An 18679-nucleotide genomic window follows, 5' to 3' on the forward strand; every position below is an offset into this window, starting at 1 on the left:
CGTTAACATACAGCGTGGCCTTCTTTGAAGTGCAAATCCGAAACTCTTAAACTATGACTATGACTGTCTCACACAAACATTTGAGCAGTAAAACACAGCACAGGTTGCAGTGTTATAGTGTAAGCATTATAACATCAAAATAGCCTGGCATCATATAGCATTATGACATCAAAATAGCCTGGCATCATCCGGGACGCACTTCATTCACTTTCCAGAAGCTGTCGGTAGATCACTTAGTGTACTTGAAGAATGAGGTTACATGAGTATAATAGGGTGTGATTACTGTACAGTCAATCACCAAGCTGAACGCTTGCATGTCTTAGTGCCAATCCCTCCACATCTCCTCAGATAAAATATATTGTCATGGACAATGCTGTTATCTAGACTCCAGTGAACAGGGTTTTTTTATCCACTAGTTCAATTCTTGCCTGAGTGGATTATCATGCACTTAGTACAATAGTTTATTAATGGATTGATTACTACAGGCACACCTGAAGACGATGACAAGGTCCGAATTACCAAAATAGTTATTTTTATGTATTTTGTGAGAAATTATGCCTAATCTGATGTCATTTCATTATTATTATTATTATTATTATTATTATTATTATTATTATTATTATTATTATTATTATTATTATTATTATTTATTTCTTAGCAGGCGCCCTTATCCAGGGCAACTTACAGTCATAAACAAAAATACATTTCAAGAATCACAGTACAAGTAATAATACAATTAAGAGCAAGATAAAAACACAATGACTGTGGTTCTAGCAAGTACAGGTATATGACAAAATATGATTCAATAATGGAGCAGATAACAGTGTCAGTGATAGTTACATCAGGATATAATTAATTACAAAATACTACAGATTAAATAACACTTGTGACAGATTACAGTACTCTAAAGTACAGAATTAAATGCAGTAAAATAGGGAGCAGATAAGAGCAAGTAAAGCGCATTTAAGGAAGAGTGATAAGAACATAAGAACATAAGAAAGTTTACAAACGAGAGGAGGCCATTCAGCCCATCTTGCTCGTTTGGTTGTTAGTATCTTATTGATCCCAGAATCTCATCAAGCAGCTTCTTGAAGGATCCCAGGGTTTCAGCTTCAACAACATTACTGGGAAGTTGGTTCCAGACCCTCACAATTCTCTGTGTAAAAAAGTGCCTCCTATTTTCTGTTCTGAATGCCCCTTTATCTAATCTCCATTTGTGACCCCTGGTCCTTGTTTCTTTTTTCAGGTCAAAGAAGTCCCCTGGGTCGACACTGTCTATACCTTTTAGGATTTTGAATGTTTGAATCAGATCGCCGCGTAGTCTTCTTTGTTCAAGAATAGATTCTAGAATAGATTCAATTATTTAGCCTGTCTGCATACGATATGCCTTTTAAACCCGGGATAATTCTGGTTGCTCTTCTTTGCACTCTTTCTAGAGCAGCAATATCCTTTTTGTAACGAGGTGACCAGAACTGAACACAATATTCTAGGTGAGGTCTTACTAATGCATTGTAAAGTTTTAACATTACTTCCCTTGATTTAAATTCAACACTTCTCACAATATATCCGAGCATCTTGTTGGCCTTTTTTTATAGCTTCCCGACATTGTCTAGATGAAGACATTTCTGAGTCAACATAAACTCCTAGGTCTTTTTCATAGTTCCCTTCTTCAATTTCAGTATCTCCCATATGATATTTATAATGCACATTTTTATTGCCTGCATGCAAAACTTTACACTTTTCTCTATTAAATTTAATTTGCCATGTGTCTGCCCAGTTCTGAATGCTGTCTAGATCATTTTGAATGACCTTTACTGCTGCAACAGTGTTTTTCACTCCTCCTATTTTTGTGTCGTCTGCAAATTTAACTTAAGTGTCCAGAGGGAAAAAAGAGGAGTTCTACAGCTGCTGTCTGAAGAGGTGAGTCTTGAGGAGGCGCCAGAAGGTGGTCAGGGACTGGGCAGTTCTGACATCTGTAGGAAGGTCATTCCACCACTGCGGGGCGAGGGTGGAGAAGGAGCGGGCTCTGGAGGCAGGGGAGCGTAGAGGAGGTAAAGCCAGTCTTCTAGTGCAGGAGGAGCGGAGAGGTTGAGTGGGGGTGTAGGGAGAGATAAGGGTCTGGAGGTAGCTGGGTGCAGTCTGGTCAAGGCATCTGTAGGCTAGTACAAGAGTCTTGAACTGGATGTGAGTGGTGATCGGGAGCCAGTGGAGTGAGCGGAGCAGTGGAGTTGCGTGGGAGAAGCGAGGCAGAGAGAACACCAGGCGAGCAGCGGAGTTCTAGATGAGCTGGAGCGGACAGATGGCGGACGCAGGGAGGCCAGCCAGGAGGGAGTTGCAGTAGTCTAGGCGGGAGAGTACCAAGGCCTGGACCAGGAGCTGGGTGGCGTAGTTGGTGAGGAAGGGTCGGATTCTTCGGATGTTGCTCAGGAAGAATCGGCAAGTGCGTGCCAGAGTGGAGATGTGCTGGGAATAAGAGAGGCAGAGGTCCAGGGTGACTCCGAGGTTCTTAGCGGAGGAAGAGGGAGAGAGTGTGGTAGATTCCAGAGGAACAGAGATAGAGAGATCAGAGGAGGGGGAGGGGGAGGAGGGAAAGAAAAGGAGGTCAGATTTAGAGAGGTTGAGTTTGAGGTGATGCGAGTGCATCCAGGAGGAAATAGCAGACAGACAGGTAGAGATACGGGAGGGGATGGTGGAGTCAGAGGTGGGGAAGGAGAGGAAAATCTGAGCATCATCAGCATAGAAATGGTATGAGAAACCATAGGGTGCGATGAGGGGGCCCAGGGAGCGGGTGTAGAGAGAGAACAGGAGAGGACCCAAGACTGACCCTTGGGGGACTCCTGTTGAGAGAGGGCAAGATGTGGAGGTTGCTCCACGCCAGGTTACCTGGTAAGTGCGGTTGGAGAGGTAGGAGGAGAACCAGGCCAGAGCAGTGCCAGAGATTCCCAGGTCAGCGAGAGAGGATAGTAGAATAGAGTGATCGACAGTGTCAAAGGCAGCAGAGAGGTCGAGGAGAATTAGGACAGAGGAGAGAGAGGCAGCTCGGGCAGAGTTTAGTGAGTTGGTGACAGACAGGAGGGCGGTTTCAGTGGAGTGAGCAGAGCAGAAGCCAGATTGGAGAGGGTCGAGGCAGAGAGTGGTTGGACAGGAAAGCAGAGAGCTGGTTTTGGAGAGGAAGGGTAGGAGGGAGACAGGACGGTAGCTCTGGAGGGAGGTGGGGTCATCAGTGGGAGTTATCTGTCATAGCTGTCTTTTTTTATCCACAGTGCCAATCATATTTTTATTATGTTTGGTGAAATGTTATTTCTGTCAATAAATCGATGCCTGGCTGTTTTTAGAAAATGATGCATTGATGGGAAAATAACGGCGATAAAACCATCCATGCTGGTGTAAAATCTGAAAAAAAGAAAAAAGAAGGAAAAGAAGTCAGTTTCCTAACCAAAATCAAAAGTCGAGAACAAATAAAGAACAAAAAATAATAATAATAATTCTAACATGCAAGATTGTTGATATCTTTTGAAAATTTAACCAGTACAAAGCCTGTCGTTAAACTATTGAGAGTAAGAGATACAATCAAGTAAACTTCAGCTTCCTCATTTTCATCCTGGCCAGTGGCGCTGCAGAAATCCAGTCTTCCCTTTTCATTTCCTTCCCGTAAGACTGCAGGCTGTGAGCCTCTTGCAAAAACAACATGTTAACCACTCTGTATAGAACAAGACCTTTTTTTTAAAATATGGTGATTACACCACAAATAAACTGACAGGGTGCGGCCACTCATTAGGAACTATCGATGCATAAATTAGAGCTTGCGCAGTATACAACCTAGAGTAGTGTGAGCTGGTAGTTAGTTAAAGAGAGACGAAGTCCAAAGTTGTTTTCTTAACTAATGCATTTCTTTCTCGTTTAGATTCACTTTGTATAATTTATGTTTGATGTACATCATTGTGAAACCATTAAGAAATCTAATTGTTTCTACATCCACCAGGGTTAAATGTTGCAGATGGTCATGCTAATAGTTACATGCATGACTCTAAGAGCTCCATTGAAGCTACAGGATGTGACGACTGAAACATTAATGACACAATGTTCATCTAATCAAGAAGAATGCATCATTTAAACTGTGGAATTGAAGACCCATGCAAAATTGCCCTCACACTTGTGTTACGTGATTTTCATTAAGAATCAAATAGAAGGACCAGTCCTTTTATTATCAGGCAGTTCATTTGTCAAAAGTCTTATCAGGGATGTAAATTTGACGAGAATATGCTCTAAATCTAGAAAATTGGAGTAGTTTCAGTTTATGAAATACTGTACTACTATTATGGCTTCCGGTAGACTTTTGTATCATTTTTTTTTTTTGATGATGTCTCAATCCTAAAATTCTAGGTGATACAAAACATTTGGGTGTAGCTGTAGTGTAAAACTCCCAGTTTTTTATTTGTTTAGATTCATGTATTTATGTGAACCTGAAACTAAACATAAGGATCAAGACAGCCCAAATGTGACCCTCTCAAGAATAGATCCATTAAGCGAACGAATGGCTAGATCCATCACACAAAACAGTGACATGTATTTGAACACTTTGGAGAGTTTAAGAATATAGACTAGAATAGGGTGTACAGTAGGTGAAATGTAATTGTAAATTGTGTTATGAGTTGTGTGAATAGTAATCATAAAGTAATTATATAATCATTATACACATTAAAACTGTAACGGCTTTTAGATATTTACATTTTGAATACATTTTTAAAGCAAACATGCAGGTGAGTAATTAGCTATTTATTGTGATAAAAAAAAGTCAGAAAACACAACAGTAAAATACAGATTTACAATATCAGGCTAATTAAAAAAAAAACTATTAAACTTTCTATCTATCCTACATTGACACAATGGGAGATTCTAGTTACTTTGAACCCATTTTGTTAAAACAAGCTCATTTTGCCCATAGCCTTTACATGAAGCAAATTTCTGTAGCATTTGCATGCAAAAGAGCATATAAAGAGGCAAAGATGCTGAAATATAATATTAGACATTGTGCAACAGAATAGGAAAATGTGTACACAAACTGCATTGCAACAAGTATGAAGCAATGCCATAACAGGCAGAATGAGAAGGAAGTGTGATTAGATACAACAAACCAACTCACTGTGTTTTGCATCCCCTCTTATAAAAGTTTCCCATAGCAAAAGCATAGCAAAGTGTACAAAAGCATGGGTAGGCATTGTAAAGCCCATAGAGGTATGGTGTAAAGCATATTAAAAAACATGGCAAACCTTGCTTCACCTGTTTAGCCAGGTAAACCTGATTGAGAAAGAAGCCTTACTTTTAATACACAAAACAATGGTGATAAACATGGATTGAAACCATGTGATCATGAGGTTATTATCATGCATTGGTTAGGTACTGTGAATAGGGTATAACAATTCATGGATGGACCCTTTTAAAAGTTCACCATATTAAAAGCATGCCTATGTGTAATATAGCATAGTGTAAGCATTGCAAAGCAAGGGTAAGCATTGTAAAGACCAGAGAGTAATGGTAAAGCATTTTTAAAAAAGCATGGTAAACAAGGGTATGGTAAATGCATAGTAAAACCATGGAAAAACTGCAAAATCACCATCCAAATGTACTGTGGTAAACATTTAAGGGCATGGATTTATGGAAAAATACAACTTTGTTGTTCAGAATGATGTGCCAATAATATTATTGGGGCAATCTACAAGCAACTCTCTATACTACTGTGATACGTTACAACCCAGCCAAAATAAAAACACAATAGATATACAAGGAATCAATGCCATCATCTCAGATACTTTGCAACACAATAATGCATCAGTCTACTCGTTCCAGTGCTATCCCAGGACTTCTTTCTCACATTAGGGGCTGCACAATATTAAAAAAAATTCTCTTTAACAGCAGGACTTCAAAACTTATTTTTCAGTCAGGGTGATCATCTTGGTGCTGATTCTATACATATTACATCACTACCCTGGCCAAGAAGAGAACAGGAAACACAGACAAGTTGCCTACCAGAAAGGATGTTTAGTCATAACTAAAGGAAAGTCTAAAATAACCCTCCTCCCTCTGCACTGCAGGGGGTAGTTTAAATGTATTGACTTCCATATTAGTGTCAAAAGGAATTGCATCCAACAAAGAACGTTAAGTTTCAATAAAGACATCAGGATATGCTGTGTCAGGAACTATCTGGAATGTGTCCCACAAGAGCTGACATGCATAAGGACAGATATGGCCAAAGAATTTAGGTGGAACCGCAAACACAGCTTAAAAAAAATACAAACCACTCAGGAGCTCAAGGATGTGTGCTGTGGACGAAGGGGTCAGAAAACTAGGCATCCTTGCTCACATTGTTCTCTTGTGTTGGTGTAGGCATCTCAAAGATGTCTCCAGTTTATAGTCGAGAGGATGTTACATGTCCTATCTGGGTTACTAGGCTATCAGGATTTCCAGCCCCCTTTGGAAACCGTTTCTGCCGGTGATGGTGTTCTTGCTAGGAGGATCCGCTATTTGGAATAGAAAGAGATCATCTCCTCACTAAACAGATACCATGGGTGTCAATGCATGATGATAATGTAGCTTGCCAGATTTTCCAAGTATGAACCCCTGTGGCACAAAGTCAGCTATGGTCTGTTGCATATGAAACATACTCATATGATTGTGCCACTAATATCCTGGTACTGCACGTGCAGTTCTAGACCCAGAATAGTGGAATGTTGTTCACCCAATGCCTCTGTCAAGCCCGGTGACCTGTGCTTCAACTCATGCAGACCATGTTCTTGATGCTGTCCATGATGCTGGCCAGGCTAATCCACATGCTGATTGTGATCATCAGTCCATGCCATCATAACCATTTGACCAAGGTCACGCGATGAGGTAATGCACAGTATTTTCCTTCACAGCACAAATATCTGTCTGCAAAATGACTGCACACTACGCGGCCATACCATGTGAGCTTATCATGGTCCCCACTCAAGGAACACTCATTGCACAAGCTGTTAGCTATGGCTCCTGGCTACATCATTATAAAGGGGAAGTTGTAAGGTTCCTTGCTGGAGTAAAGTTATGGAGAATAATATTTACATTACTGTGACAGAGAGCGAATGAATCCTAGTCAACAATCTCCCTCCTGACCTGTGAGGGCACTGTATAACAGGAACTGGATGGTTTGGCAGTTCATTCCAGGGTCAGTCGGAAGTCGGCCATCCAGAAAGGGGTCTGAGTCACAATTCCAGAAGTCATCGCGGTGTCAGTCATGGATTGGAGGATACGTGATTGCACTCGCTACCGAAGGGGGCGTGACTGCGGGTATATCAGGGGATGTGGCAAAGCAATCTGTTCCTTTGTTATGGTTACGAAAGGACCAGTGAAGAAGTACTGTGTTGTAAAGAAACCGTGAAGGTTTGTGTGCTGTTTTGTTTCTCTATTAAACTGTTATGTTTGTCGTTTATACAAGGCTAATATCCGGGAGCTGTAGCTAAACAGTCAGCAATTAAACCCAAACTACACTTCACCATTGTGCACGTTTAAACTTGTAAATCACCACTTTCACTAAGAGCACTCACTCTGGACTTGTGACCGTGTTATGTTTCTGTGTGTCATGTTTAGTGTCTATTATTATTTCAGGACTGAACCCCGTGGTTTACCTGCACGAGACACATTGTTGTGTAGAGCCAGGTATTATTACTTCTGGTTGCAAAACAAGCAACCCAGCCAAATAAAGAGTTGTTTAACCATGAACTGTGTTGTTTCAAATCATTCCTGATCACTGCATCACCTCTACACCTGCGCACTGCAAACCACTTTGCCACAATTGCACATTCCGTTCTCCCGACCTCACAATCAGTTACACAAGCCACAGATAGTCAGATACAGCAACCCCTCTCAGACGGTAAGAGGTAAAAATGATCTGAACAAACATAATCAGTCATGATAGTCTTACCTTGCAGAAAGGGTTTACCGAAATAGAAGGCAAAAAACGTATTCTAGTTGTCTTTAAAATGTCTTAACAGACAACTTCAGATCTTCATGTTTTGGTCTTCTCTGAATCATAAACCAACAGGAATATTAAACATTTCAATTGCATGCCGCCTTCAGCGCAGAACTGTATTTTGATTACCCCTTGATAACTGGATTACTGTTTTTCTTATATGCATATTTCATATGCATATAAGAAATATATCCTCTCGCAGTTAGCTGTTTCATAGAGGAAGCAATGTCAGCAACCTCCTGTTTAAGAGCGCTGAGGACAGTAGCAGTTTCAGTTACGTTTTGAATCACAGGCTGCAAAGCCGTGTCACTTGCTTCCTGAACTGATCCACGGAAAGTGCGTGCAGCCTCTGCCAAGTGGATATCCCAACCATTGGGGCCCAGTGGCCTCTTCATACGCTTTCCCTCCGGTGTGGATTGAGGGGAAGCTACGGGTCCCCTGCGTGAAGTAGCCATTTAAAAATGGTAATTAGATCATTTTTATATAGAAAATAACCAAAAAATAATATAAGGAGTGTACATTGTCCGATTATAAATGAAAATCGCAAAGTGGTAGCAGGAGCTCTAACAGCAAGCAGCCACCCCAGTGATAGGGTCACATGATCTCTCGAAAACAGAATTGTTGATATTGAATATAGAATTGTGGATATCAAAAACAGAATTGTTGATATGTGGGCTCCCGAGTGGCGCATCCAGTAAAGGCGCTCCGCGTGGAGTGCAGGATGCACCCTATAGCCCAGAGATTGCGAGTTTGAATCCAGGCAATGTTATTGGCAACCGTGACGGGAGTTCCCAGGGGGTGGTGCCGCCAGGGATGGTACTGTAAATCATCAAATCAATGTACTATTCCACCCACCTTTGGCTTTTGCTAAACTAAATGTTATTTTACAATATTCAAAGCTGATTTGCTTTTAAATGTAACTTTCTGCATGTTATTTGCCTGAATACGCCAGTCTTACACCTACCCGCTAGCAGGCGTACAGTTACGACCCCTTTACGACCTGAATAAGTCTTACGTCTGCTTGGTGCACTCTGCAAAAAATTTGCACCCATCACTTATGCCGTTGTAACATTTGCGTCTGCTTGGTGCACTCTGCCCCTGGTGAGCAAGTCCGAGGCGGACTTGAGGCTGGCAGGGGAGAGTGTAGCGTGCACGGGGGAAGGCAGCAGCAGGGCTGGTAGGTGACGTAATCACACACGAAGACATAAGCCCGATATATGCTCCTTGCAAAGAAGCCGGCTGTTTTGTACAGCGGTATCGGCGCTATGCTACAGTGCAAGAGGTCCCGGGTTCGCGCCGGCCCTCTGCCTGTGTGTGGATTGCCTTGCCCTGTGTGATGCATCTGCCTGCGTTAACCGAGATCGCTACAATATCTTAAAAAACATAGCTGCACAAACGTTTGTTTCAACGGCATAAACCAGCACAAATGAATGATATATGACTCAACGTTTGTGCTGTTTGTAGGGGGGCAAACTTCACGGAGCTATCCAAAACTCATCTGTTGAGTGCCAGTTTTGGGTTCCAACTAAAATTAGCTGTGATTGGCTGAATGTGTCGGCAGCCAGCAAGAGCAAGCCCCGATTTCCTCGATGAAAGTAGGCAAGGCTGATGGGGAATGATTGACACTTTGTGCTTGCACAGTTCAAGTAAAATTTATTTAAATAAACCGTGGAGCAAAAGTACACAGCTCAAATGAAGATCTTGCGCCCTCTTGCGTAAATTTAATTTTCATTTAAGGGAAGCTGTTTTTTTGTACACAGCTCAAATAAAGTTGAATTTCAATTTAAGGTATGCTGTTTTTTGTCCTTGAGTAAATTGAATTTCGATTTAAGGTATGCTGTTTTGTTGTTAATATATTAATTTTTTATTAATAGATGAGTTTGCATTACATTATTTACTTTTTGTTACTTTCACCTCTCATAGTTACATTGTAGATGCTATAACGAGTTATTGTAAATGATATACTGAGCAGACATATTTAATTAGCTAAACACATCTCCAGGTATGTCAAAGTTTGTAGATGGCACTGTGCATCTGACTAGTGCCTTTTATTTATTACGATGGATCGGTGGCTGGTTCATGCAAAATAAATAAAAATTAAATTAAAAAACAACAGTTTTAAAAATCTTTGATAGTGGTACACAATATAAGAACATAAGAACATTTATAAAGGAGAGGCCATTCGGCCCATCTAAGCTTGTCCGGTTCCAAGTAGCTGACTGATCTCAGAACTTTGTCAAGTTTCTGCCAAGTGTTTTTTGCCTCAGCAACATGACTAAGTAGCCCATGTTATACCCTCACCAATCTCTGTGTGAAGAAGTGTCTCCTTCCCGCAGTCCTAAGTTTATCTCCATTTCATTTCCAACTGTGTCCTCTGGTTCTGGTTTCTGTATTGCACTTAAAGGCAGTAAACAATTCTCTGAAGAACAGTTTGGAAGTCTTTTGTTAGCAAATGCATAGAACTCGTTCATTTTGTCTCTGAAATGCTCACGTACGATTTATACCCCGCTCTGAACTATAATTATTTTACTATATTTTCCAGTTATATATTTTTCTTCCTCTGCGATTCTTGTAATATAACAAATTATATGATATGACAAATGTTTTGAGTGGAAGTGTTTCTCAGTATCTTCAATCAATCAGGTGCACAGGGCAGGCTAGTGAGCAGGTCATCTCATCTCAGGTGAGCAGATAGATTGTCTCAGGGGTTACTTCTCTGATTGTGCACAGCCACGTATAGTCCTAGCTACCATCAGTTATGGCAGTGCTTTTCAACCTTTTCATCTCAAGTACCAGTGTTTCCAGCAGGGACCACCAGTTGTACCAGTTACTATGTGCAACATAAAACAGTGACCTGCCCCATTACAACTGGAATCAACAATAGAGTAGCAGCTTTGGTTCCCCACCAGTAACCTCAGAAGTTCACAACAAATGCCCCTCATCATAATTTCTAATGTCTCTGTGATTCAGTAATACAAACAGATACATTACAATTGAGGGAGTATTGTGGTTGAGGAATCATATTATCATAAAAAAAACACCTGCCAGTGTGTACCAGTTGCAAGCCTGTCTGTACCAGTACTGGTGTGTGTGTACCACAGGTTGAAAACCACTGAGTTAGGGGGATGCCAGAGGTTTTACGTGGATGTCCAGGATTTGTTTTCCCTTTCTCAGTGTCTGAAGTAAAAGTGTAAAAAGATGCTTCTTATTTAACTATTTCCATTGGAAGTTTTTTAAAAAAATTTAATAATTAAAACACTCAACACATTTGAAAAGCCCACACATTTATTCAAACCACATACATTTTGTTTTTAAAATAACAATGTCTGTTTTTTCAAAGACACTGCTTCCATTTAAAGGTCACAAAGCAAACCAGGAGAAAATAAATGAAGTCCCTTCAACCTGTATTACAGCAAAAGACAAGCGTACAACACCAAGAAACCACACATGGAAAATGTATCAGAAGGACTCATGTATAGAATATAATAGTATTACCAGGCATAGCTTTGTAATTGCAAATTTTAAACAAATATAATGTTATCATGTCTAATACAGTTATTTTCCTCACTACCACACCAAATCATTCACAGTACTATTTAGACATAGAATTCATCATCACTGCTCCAATTTAGAGTAGATAAAAAGTACAAAGTACAGTAGATTCAGATTAAACAATATATAGGGCATTTCAATTTTATTAGTAATACATTTTCTCACAAAAAATAGAATTGTTCAACTCCTCTTGAATGCTTTCAGAATTGAAAATGAAGCATGATAAATGTTGAATGGAAAACATTTGATATTAAATGCAACTATTCAGAAACAATAAAAAAAAACAAAGATTTTGTGCAGCAGAAATGACTTTCAGGTGTTTCTTGTGAAAGAATATAGACCCCATTATTCTGAATATAAGGTAACCATGTAATAAGTGTAGTAAGAAAACAAGTTTTAAAAAAAACAGCCTGTTCTCTATTGTTAAGAACCTGATCAGAAGAATCACAAACTCCAGAACAACTGTATAAGGTTTTAAACACCTGGATACGTCTCCATTACAAACCAACATGGGAATATATTATTTGAAGGCTGAAACATTGCCCCCATGCGGCCAGCAACAAAGAGACTGGGAAAGGAATAGGTCAGTTAATAAATGAAAAGTGTGAAGTGTCCATGCTATCATTTTAATGTTCTACCATTTTGTTTGTTTTAATATAATTTTTACACATTGATTTTAGACATGTAAAAGGAGTTTACACTATTCTATTTACACTAGGTTCAGCGAGTGTGCGCATATGTATATATTGAGCTTTAAAGATAACAAATAAAGATTATATATACACAAATAAAGATTATATATACACAAATATACATAATTATACATTTTTAAGTAAATTAGCTTTTCTCTACTTCCTTATTCACTACTTTGGTTTTAACATGGATGCAAAACTAAAATGACACATTGGTGTATTTGTGAAAAGCAGTGCATCCCCAGTGGCTGTGAAAGAAAGGTTAAAACAATGCACCAGTACATTAAAATTAACTAGAGTGAGAACCATTGAATACAGCTGTGTATCAAATACAAAAGACAATGAAGTCTAGTTCAATGATCCTAAAGCTGTTGATCTTAATACCACCAGCCTTAAATATAGAAACGTGCTCTTTTGCACACATCATTCCACTGTATTTTATTGTATTTCGTGACAAGGGAGTCAATCAATCACTCCTGCAGGAAAACATCAGTGGGACTTACACTATGTAAAGTAAAAGGAAGATGATAACTCCCACCTCTGCTTGAATCAATAAAACAGATCCAGTATTTCTAAAGTGTGCATAAAAAATGACAGCGTGACAGCCATAGACTGTGCAGCAGCAGCTTTATAAAAATACTACTTAATTGCACGACACACAATCAAACCTGACCTTGAGAATCACGGAAAGCTTTTGGTCTCTAACCAGAGTCACAGACCTACAATACGGGTGCTGGATACATTTTGCCAGTGTTTTCAAAACATGAGATCAGATCTGAGCTGCTGAAGAAGAGGATTTACAGAGATGCCTGTGGTGATTAAAAAAAAGAATAATCTGTAAACAAGCCAAGTCACAAACAAACAAAGAGAACACTTGCACTGGTATTCAGTCAGTAGTTGTATTTTACACTTTTCAGGCCATTCTAGTTTATTTAGGCCCTTACAGCTAGTTTCAGCTGTAAGGGCACAAGCTTCCTCCGCCTTGAAAGCTACTTACCACTATGTCAAATAGGAATGCTTCTGCTACTTTTTGGCAGCAGAAGGTGGAACAGCTTTCTTAAATAATAAAGAAAAAACTGTATGGTTCATCATATCTTTAGGTGTGGCAATTAATGTTTTTTTTTTTTTTTTTATGCACAGGTAAGTGCTGACTACAAGCAAAAAAAAGTGCTGAGATAAATATTCAAACAATTGCTTGAAATGCATTCATCTAGTATATAGATAACATTAAAAAAAAGCTTTTTGTGAAGTAAGCTTCCTTGCTATTGGTAATATACTGGTAAAAGTGTTAACGTCATAAATAAACAAAATGCTTTCTATTATAGAAAGTGAGTTTGAAATTTAGTCGGGTACAGGGTTCAGTTTTATAGCCTCTACTCAAAAACACTTTTTTTCCCCAGTTGATTAAAAAAAGAACATTCACTTTTTTCATTAGATTTATTTGAATACTCAAACGTCTATTTCCTTCCTTAAAACCACAAATAATAGAAAAATAGATTGATTTCAAAAAGTTATCTGCGAGAGGACATTAAACAGGCTTTTTAAACCACGACTTAAGCCTGTAAATTAGTTTTCTTTTTACCAGCTGGTGGTAGCCTTATCACTGATCATTAGCAATTGTTGTACAACTTTCTATATGTTTGTTAAACAGTTGATTTTGTTGGCATAGATATTTTACTAACTTATTAAAGAACACACATTTTGTGCTGGGTATATCACAGAATGTGTCCTCAGTTGAGGTGTAAGGTCTGTTTCATAAACTCATATGTGGTAAAAGCAACAGCCTGGGAGGGTATACAGCGGATGTAGTTCAGGGAAAGGCCACGGTACAGCCCTTTCTTCACTCCATATGCAGTGTACACATGTTTCAGGGTGTTGGACAATGTGCTGTCAAAAGAGAAGGGGAACGGCAGTTGTTAATAAATCTGTCGCTCCCTGTCCAAAAGTTACAATACCAGACTGTAAATCGTTAATTTCATTTCTCGTACAACTGTTTTCACCGTCGTACAATTCTACCTATGTTTCGTACCATCATAGTTGCCCATTAGTCCACTACTGCAGTGCAATTGAATGACATTTTGTTTTTTTACGCAAGTCATTTTGTCTTATGCATTTTACTTTTCAGGGTAATAGTTATTTTTTAAAGCAGCTGTAACAAAAAAACAAAACATCTTTAACCCATTTGGATTAAAATCTGTGAGAAGGTGTGTGTACTAGTCAAATGCTACATTCTGTAGTTCATACAATAAGAGGCCTTTCTTCTAGTATTGTTCCTTTCGTTTGCCTCAGCTTGCCCAGTTTCGTTGCTCTGCTAGATCTACATTTTTTCTTAGCTGCGGAACGTGGCCAGCTGACATTGGGTCAATTGCAACGACCATTCAGTTAGTACGCGTCAAGCGTCAAGCATACTAAGTTGCGGACTAGCTGTTACGGTACTTTCCTGGGGATCATCCCCAGCTGCGGATTAAGTTAGTTCCAATTGCAACAAACAAAGGAGTTGGGGATCAGCTGATCCTCAGGTTTAGTACACAGGAGAGGAACAAGAGTATTTCCAAACCCCAAGTGCATTTGCGTACAAACAGAATGATTCATATTCTGGGATAACATTTTCAATTTACCTAGAAGTTTTGTGTAGTATATACAAAACGTATTTGTTCGCATAATTTTATTAACAAAGATCGTTAATCAGAGCAACTATCAAAGCTGTCAATTGAATTACATATGCAAATGTAGTCATCCAAGTATATAAAGGTGGTATATTTATTGTATCCATACCAAAGAAATCACAGCTGGCGGTCATGCTCAGAATTACTCGACAGAGCAGAAACTTTATTTTTCGTTGAGTGCATAAACAATTATATATATATATATATAAAAAAGTAGAAGATGGTAGAAAACACGCCACAGCGATTCTGCAACGCTCAAATGTCTGGACTGAAATTGCAACCAGATTTAATGCTGTGTTTCTTGAAAGGCGTCCAGGAACAATATCACATTTTAGAAATTTGTGGAAAAGGCTGAAACTGGAGACCAGAAATGCTGTTGCAAAGCAATGCCAACAGCGATTGAGCGGAGCGCCTGACCATCCTTTGCCCCAGACACACAGCCTTATTATATCAATAATACCCAATTTGCTTGCATCAATAGAATGAGCTATTGATAGTGATAGCTGTTCTCGAAAATCCGCTCATCATATGTGCTGCATGCCCATCGTGCAACCACGTTACATATTCGAAGATGATGGTCACACACCATCTGGCAATTGACTGATGTGTAGCTATGCCTGTTGATGAAGCTTGGATCCTTATATTGCCTATGAAATCAAATACGGATATGTGTGCAGTCTATAGCCCCAATAACTCCAGGTATTCCAGCTGTAGAATAAAACACGGTGCAAATATCTTGTTGCTATTCTTCATTGGGCATGACAGCGTAGCTTTCATGAAGTGCCGCTATCAGCTTAGAGATCCTGTGAACAACACGACAAACTGTGCTTTCGTGGATGTTAATCAGATCCCCCCCCAATATGAAAGTAGGATCCCGTGGCATAAAACCGTACTTATTAAAACCTGAACTGCTGGGTCAATAGGATGCCTCCTCTTCCTCTGGTTTGCAACCATGGTTCCAGCAACTCTATCAGTCTTCTGACTGCCGCCTTAACCGTAATAGCTTAACGTCTTTGCACAAATCGAATTGATGTAGATGGTAACAATGAGGCACACTTTTATACAGGAGACAGCTTAATATCCAATTGACACGTAGGTTAAAGACAATAGCCACCTCCATAATTGAGCGAGCCGGAGTCACTAATTATTTATTGAATTTATTCATTGCATTTATTTATATAGCGCGTTTTATACAACAGTATCACAAAGCACTGTAGGCCTACAGTACATAGCAGCATTTCATTATCATGTTTTATTTTATATTTACTGCCTTATTAAAATGTGAAAGCTCTGCTAAATGTTAGATACTGTGATCGAAAGACAATGTTTCTTGGTTGTAAATCTCCCTCCTGACCTGTGAGGGCACTAAATAACGGGAACACAGTACCCTGGACTATTGCCCTGACACTTTATTCCCAGGGTTAAAAGGAAGTCGTCATTTAGAAAGGGGGCGGAGATTCGGTGCATTAACTCATCGAACTGGACGGGAAATGATGTGGCAGCTGCAGATTGGAGGAGCAATCGTTTACCAAGGGGTCATGGGGTATAAGTAGGGGACAAAGCGACATAATCTGTTCCTTCAGTTATGATTACGGAACGACCCGGAAGGACCAGTATTATGAAATGTATTGTGAGTGTTTTGTTGGTTTTGTCTTGTCTGAAAATACTGTTTGTTATTGTTTAGACTGCTAACACGATCCAGAGCTGTCCCCAAAGGCCAGCACCAACCCAGACAACATCACTGGGACAATCTGGTAGTTCTAGGTTCGTTGCAATTAGTAATAACTAGCACACTAGTTTTGTCTAGTCCTGATGTACTAACTACAGGATCATCCGCAGCTTTATGTTCGTTGCAATTGACCCATTATACTCAGCTCACCCTGTTTTTATCAGTAGGAATGTACAAAATCTGATTATTTGTATTGGCCTGATGTCCCTGTATTATTCCAGCTGTTAATGTTAAGATTCCTTTAATTCTCCAGTTCTGAACCACTGAAAAAAATAACTTCCATAATTTAAAAATGTTAATCTCATTAATGTATCTATAATTAAATAAATAGTAGAATGGAATCCACTTAAACCAACATATGTTACTCTAATTAAGTAATAATGTAAATTATTTTTTCAAGGTTGTAATGCACATAAAGGATTTCTTCTTTCTTCATTAACTGGAATGAATACTTACAGACATTTCTCAGAATCTGGTAGGATTGATCCCAACTGCATCCGACGTCGTGCTACATCCAGTGGATAGCTGTTAAAACACAGGTCTTGTAAGAGCAATCTTAAACATGATACACAACAGTGGTCCTGCACAAGTATCTTTTATAAATGACGCACATTTCAATAAAAGCATGCCCACCAAAACAGTCCTGTTAATCAGGAGAGGCTTGGCATTTTTGGATTTATTTTGGAAAATGAATCTCCGGCATGTATGTCTGAAGCATCTAGCGTGGGTGTGGGAGCTGCAGATGGGATCCTTATACCTGCCACAGTCAGACTGAAACCAAGACTGAGTTATACTGCAGTCCTGAAAAAAAAAAAAAAAAAAAAAAACAGTTCACCTGTGTCATGCAAAAATAACTTCAATATATTAATTTAACAACAAAAGGACTTTTAAGACTGTCGATATGCAAATGAAAAAAAAAAAAGGTAAAAAGGAGCTTAGAAAAAAAAAAAGAGCATGTTCTGTAAAAACTTTATAATAATGTGATAAAGCATATGTCGGCACACTACCGACCTCTGGAGGACAAAGGCCAGCCCTGCAGGCGTTTACTTGCCGGTCACCATGCGCATGACATGCAAGGTCCGATGTAGTGTGATATAAGGTGAAACAGTGCAGGGTTCTCCCCAGGATTTCTGTACAGCCGAGCGGCAGAACATTATAGCCGGGAGCACTTTTAACGGAAAAATAAACTTGCCTTATCTTAAATATATAATACGACAAAGAATTTGAATAATGTGTTGTCAATCGTTGACTATATCTGGTTGCTCTTTTTATGTTCTACATTTTCTTATTCATTACTGTTTTTTATTATGGTAAATGACCGTGCTTACTTAGGCACTCTACATTTTTTTAATGCAACTGTTCATTTTAACAATATTTTTTACATAACAGTACTCACACACGTTTGGTCACCATCATAACTGTTGCATGAAACCAGAGTGTAATAATCCAGCACCTCTGCACTTAAGCATTTGTATATCAGCTGACAAGTGTTCAGCTGATATCCCATCATGCCTTTGTTCTTAAAGGCGTACAGCCTCTATACATGAACCCCCAATATCTCTCACAAGCACCTGGGTACATATTTTTACGATATCACAACAAAAGGAATACGCTTTTTTTGGTGCATATGTATAGCTCTTATGTATATCACCTTACAGTACAATAATACGACAACAAATGGACTTAATGATAATACCCGAAAATAAGTTTTACCTCTCGAAGTGCTTAACATAAAAAAACCCACCCCTTTAATTCTCTGATTGGTTAAATGTTGTGTCAAGATGTAACACAGCTGTCATGTGGATCCAAGATTTTTTTTTTTACCCAGCAAAGAGCAAGTGATCTAGTCTGCTAAAAGCCCAATCAATCCTTATTGTTAAAGGCACAGTAGCATCTGCAAGACGGGCGGACCAGGTTTTTTCAGCCGGACGGCGACAGCCACTTCGCCCGCCTGGCTGAAACGGCCTGGGGAGAACCCTGCAGTCCTGCTGGTTTTGCCTCCATAACCCGCAGGAGCGCCACAGCCAATAGGATGCTC

At 39.3% G+C, this 18679-nt stretch overlaps 1 protein-coding gene across 2 annotated transcripts in view; it reads right to left on the bottom strand.

Moving 5' to 3' along the window:
* Nucleotides 1-11269: 11269 nt before the first annotated feature.
* The window catches only part of LOC117415697 (solute carrier family 25 member 16-like), a 46142-nt gene continuing 38732 nt past the window's right edge, over nt 11270-18679 (bottom strand). For both annotated transcript variants that reach the window (XM_034026356.3, XM_034026355.3), the window contains exons 9-10: nt 17098-17166; nt 11270-14133 (exon numbers count right to left, since the gene is read on the bottom strand). In XM_034026356.3, the coding sequence (XP_033882247.3) occupies nt 13977-14133; nt 17098-17166 (226 nt within the window). In that variant the 3' untranslated portion in view covers nt 11270-13976. The remainder of the gene's footprint in view (nt 14134-17097; nt 17167-18679) is intronic.

The sequence above is a fragment of the Acipenser ruthenus genome, chromosome 7 (genome assembly GCF_902713425.1).
Source record: "Acipenser ruthenus chromosome 7, fAciRut3.2 maternal haplotype, whole genome shotgun sequence".
Taxonomy (NCBI): Eukaryota; Metazoa; Chordata; class Actinopteri; order Acipenseriformes; family Acipenseridae; genus Acipenser; species Acipenser ruthenus.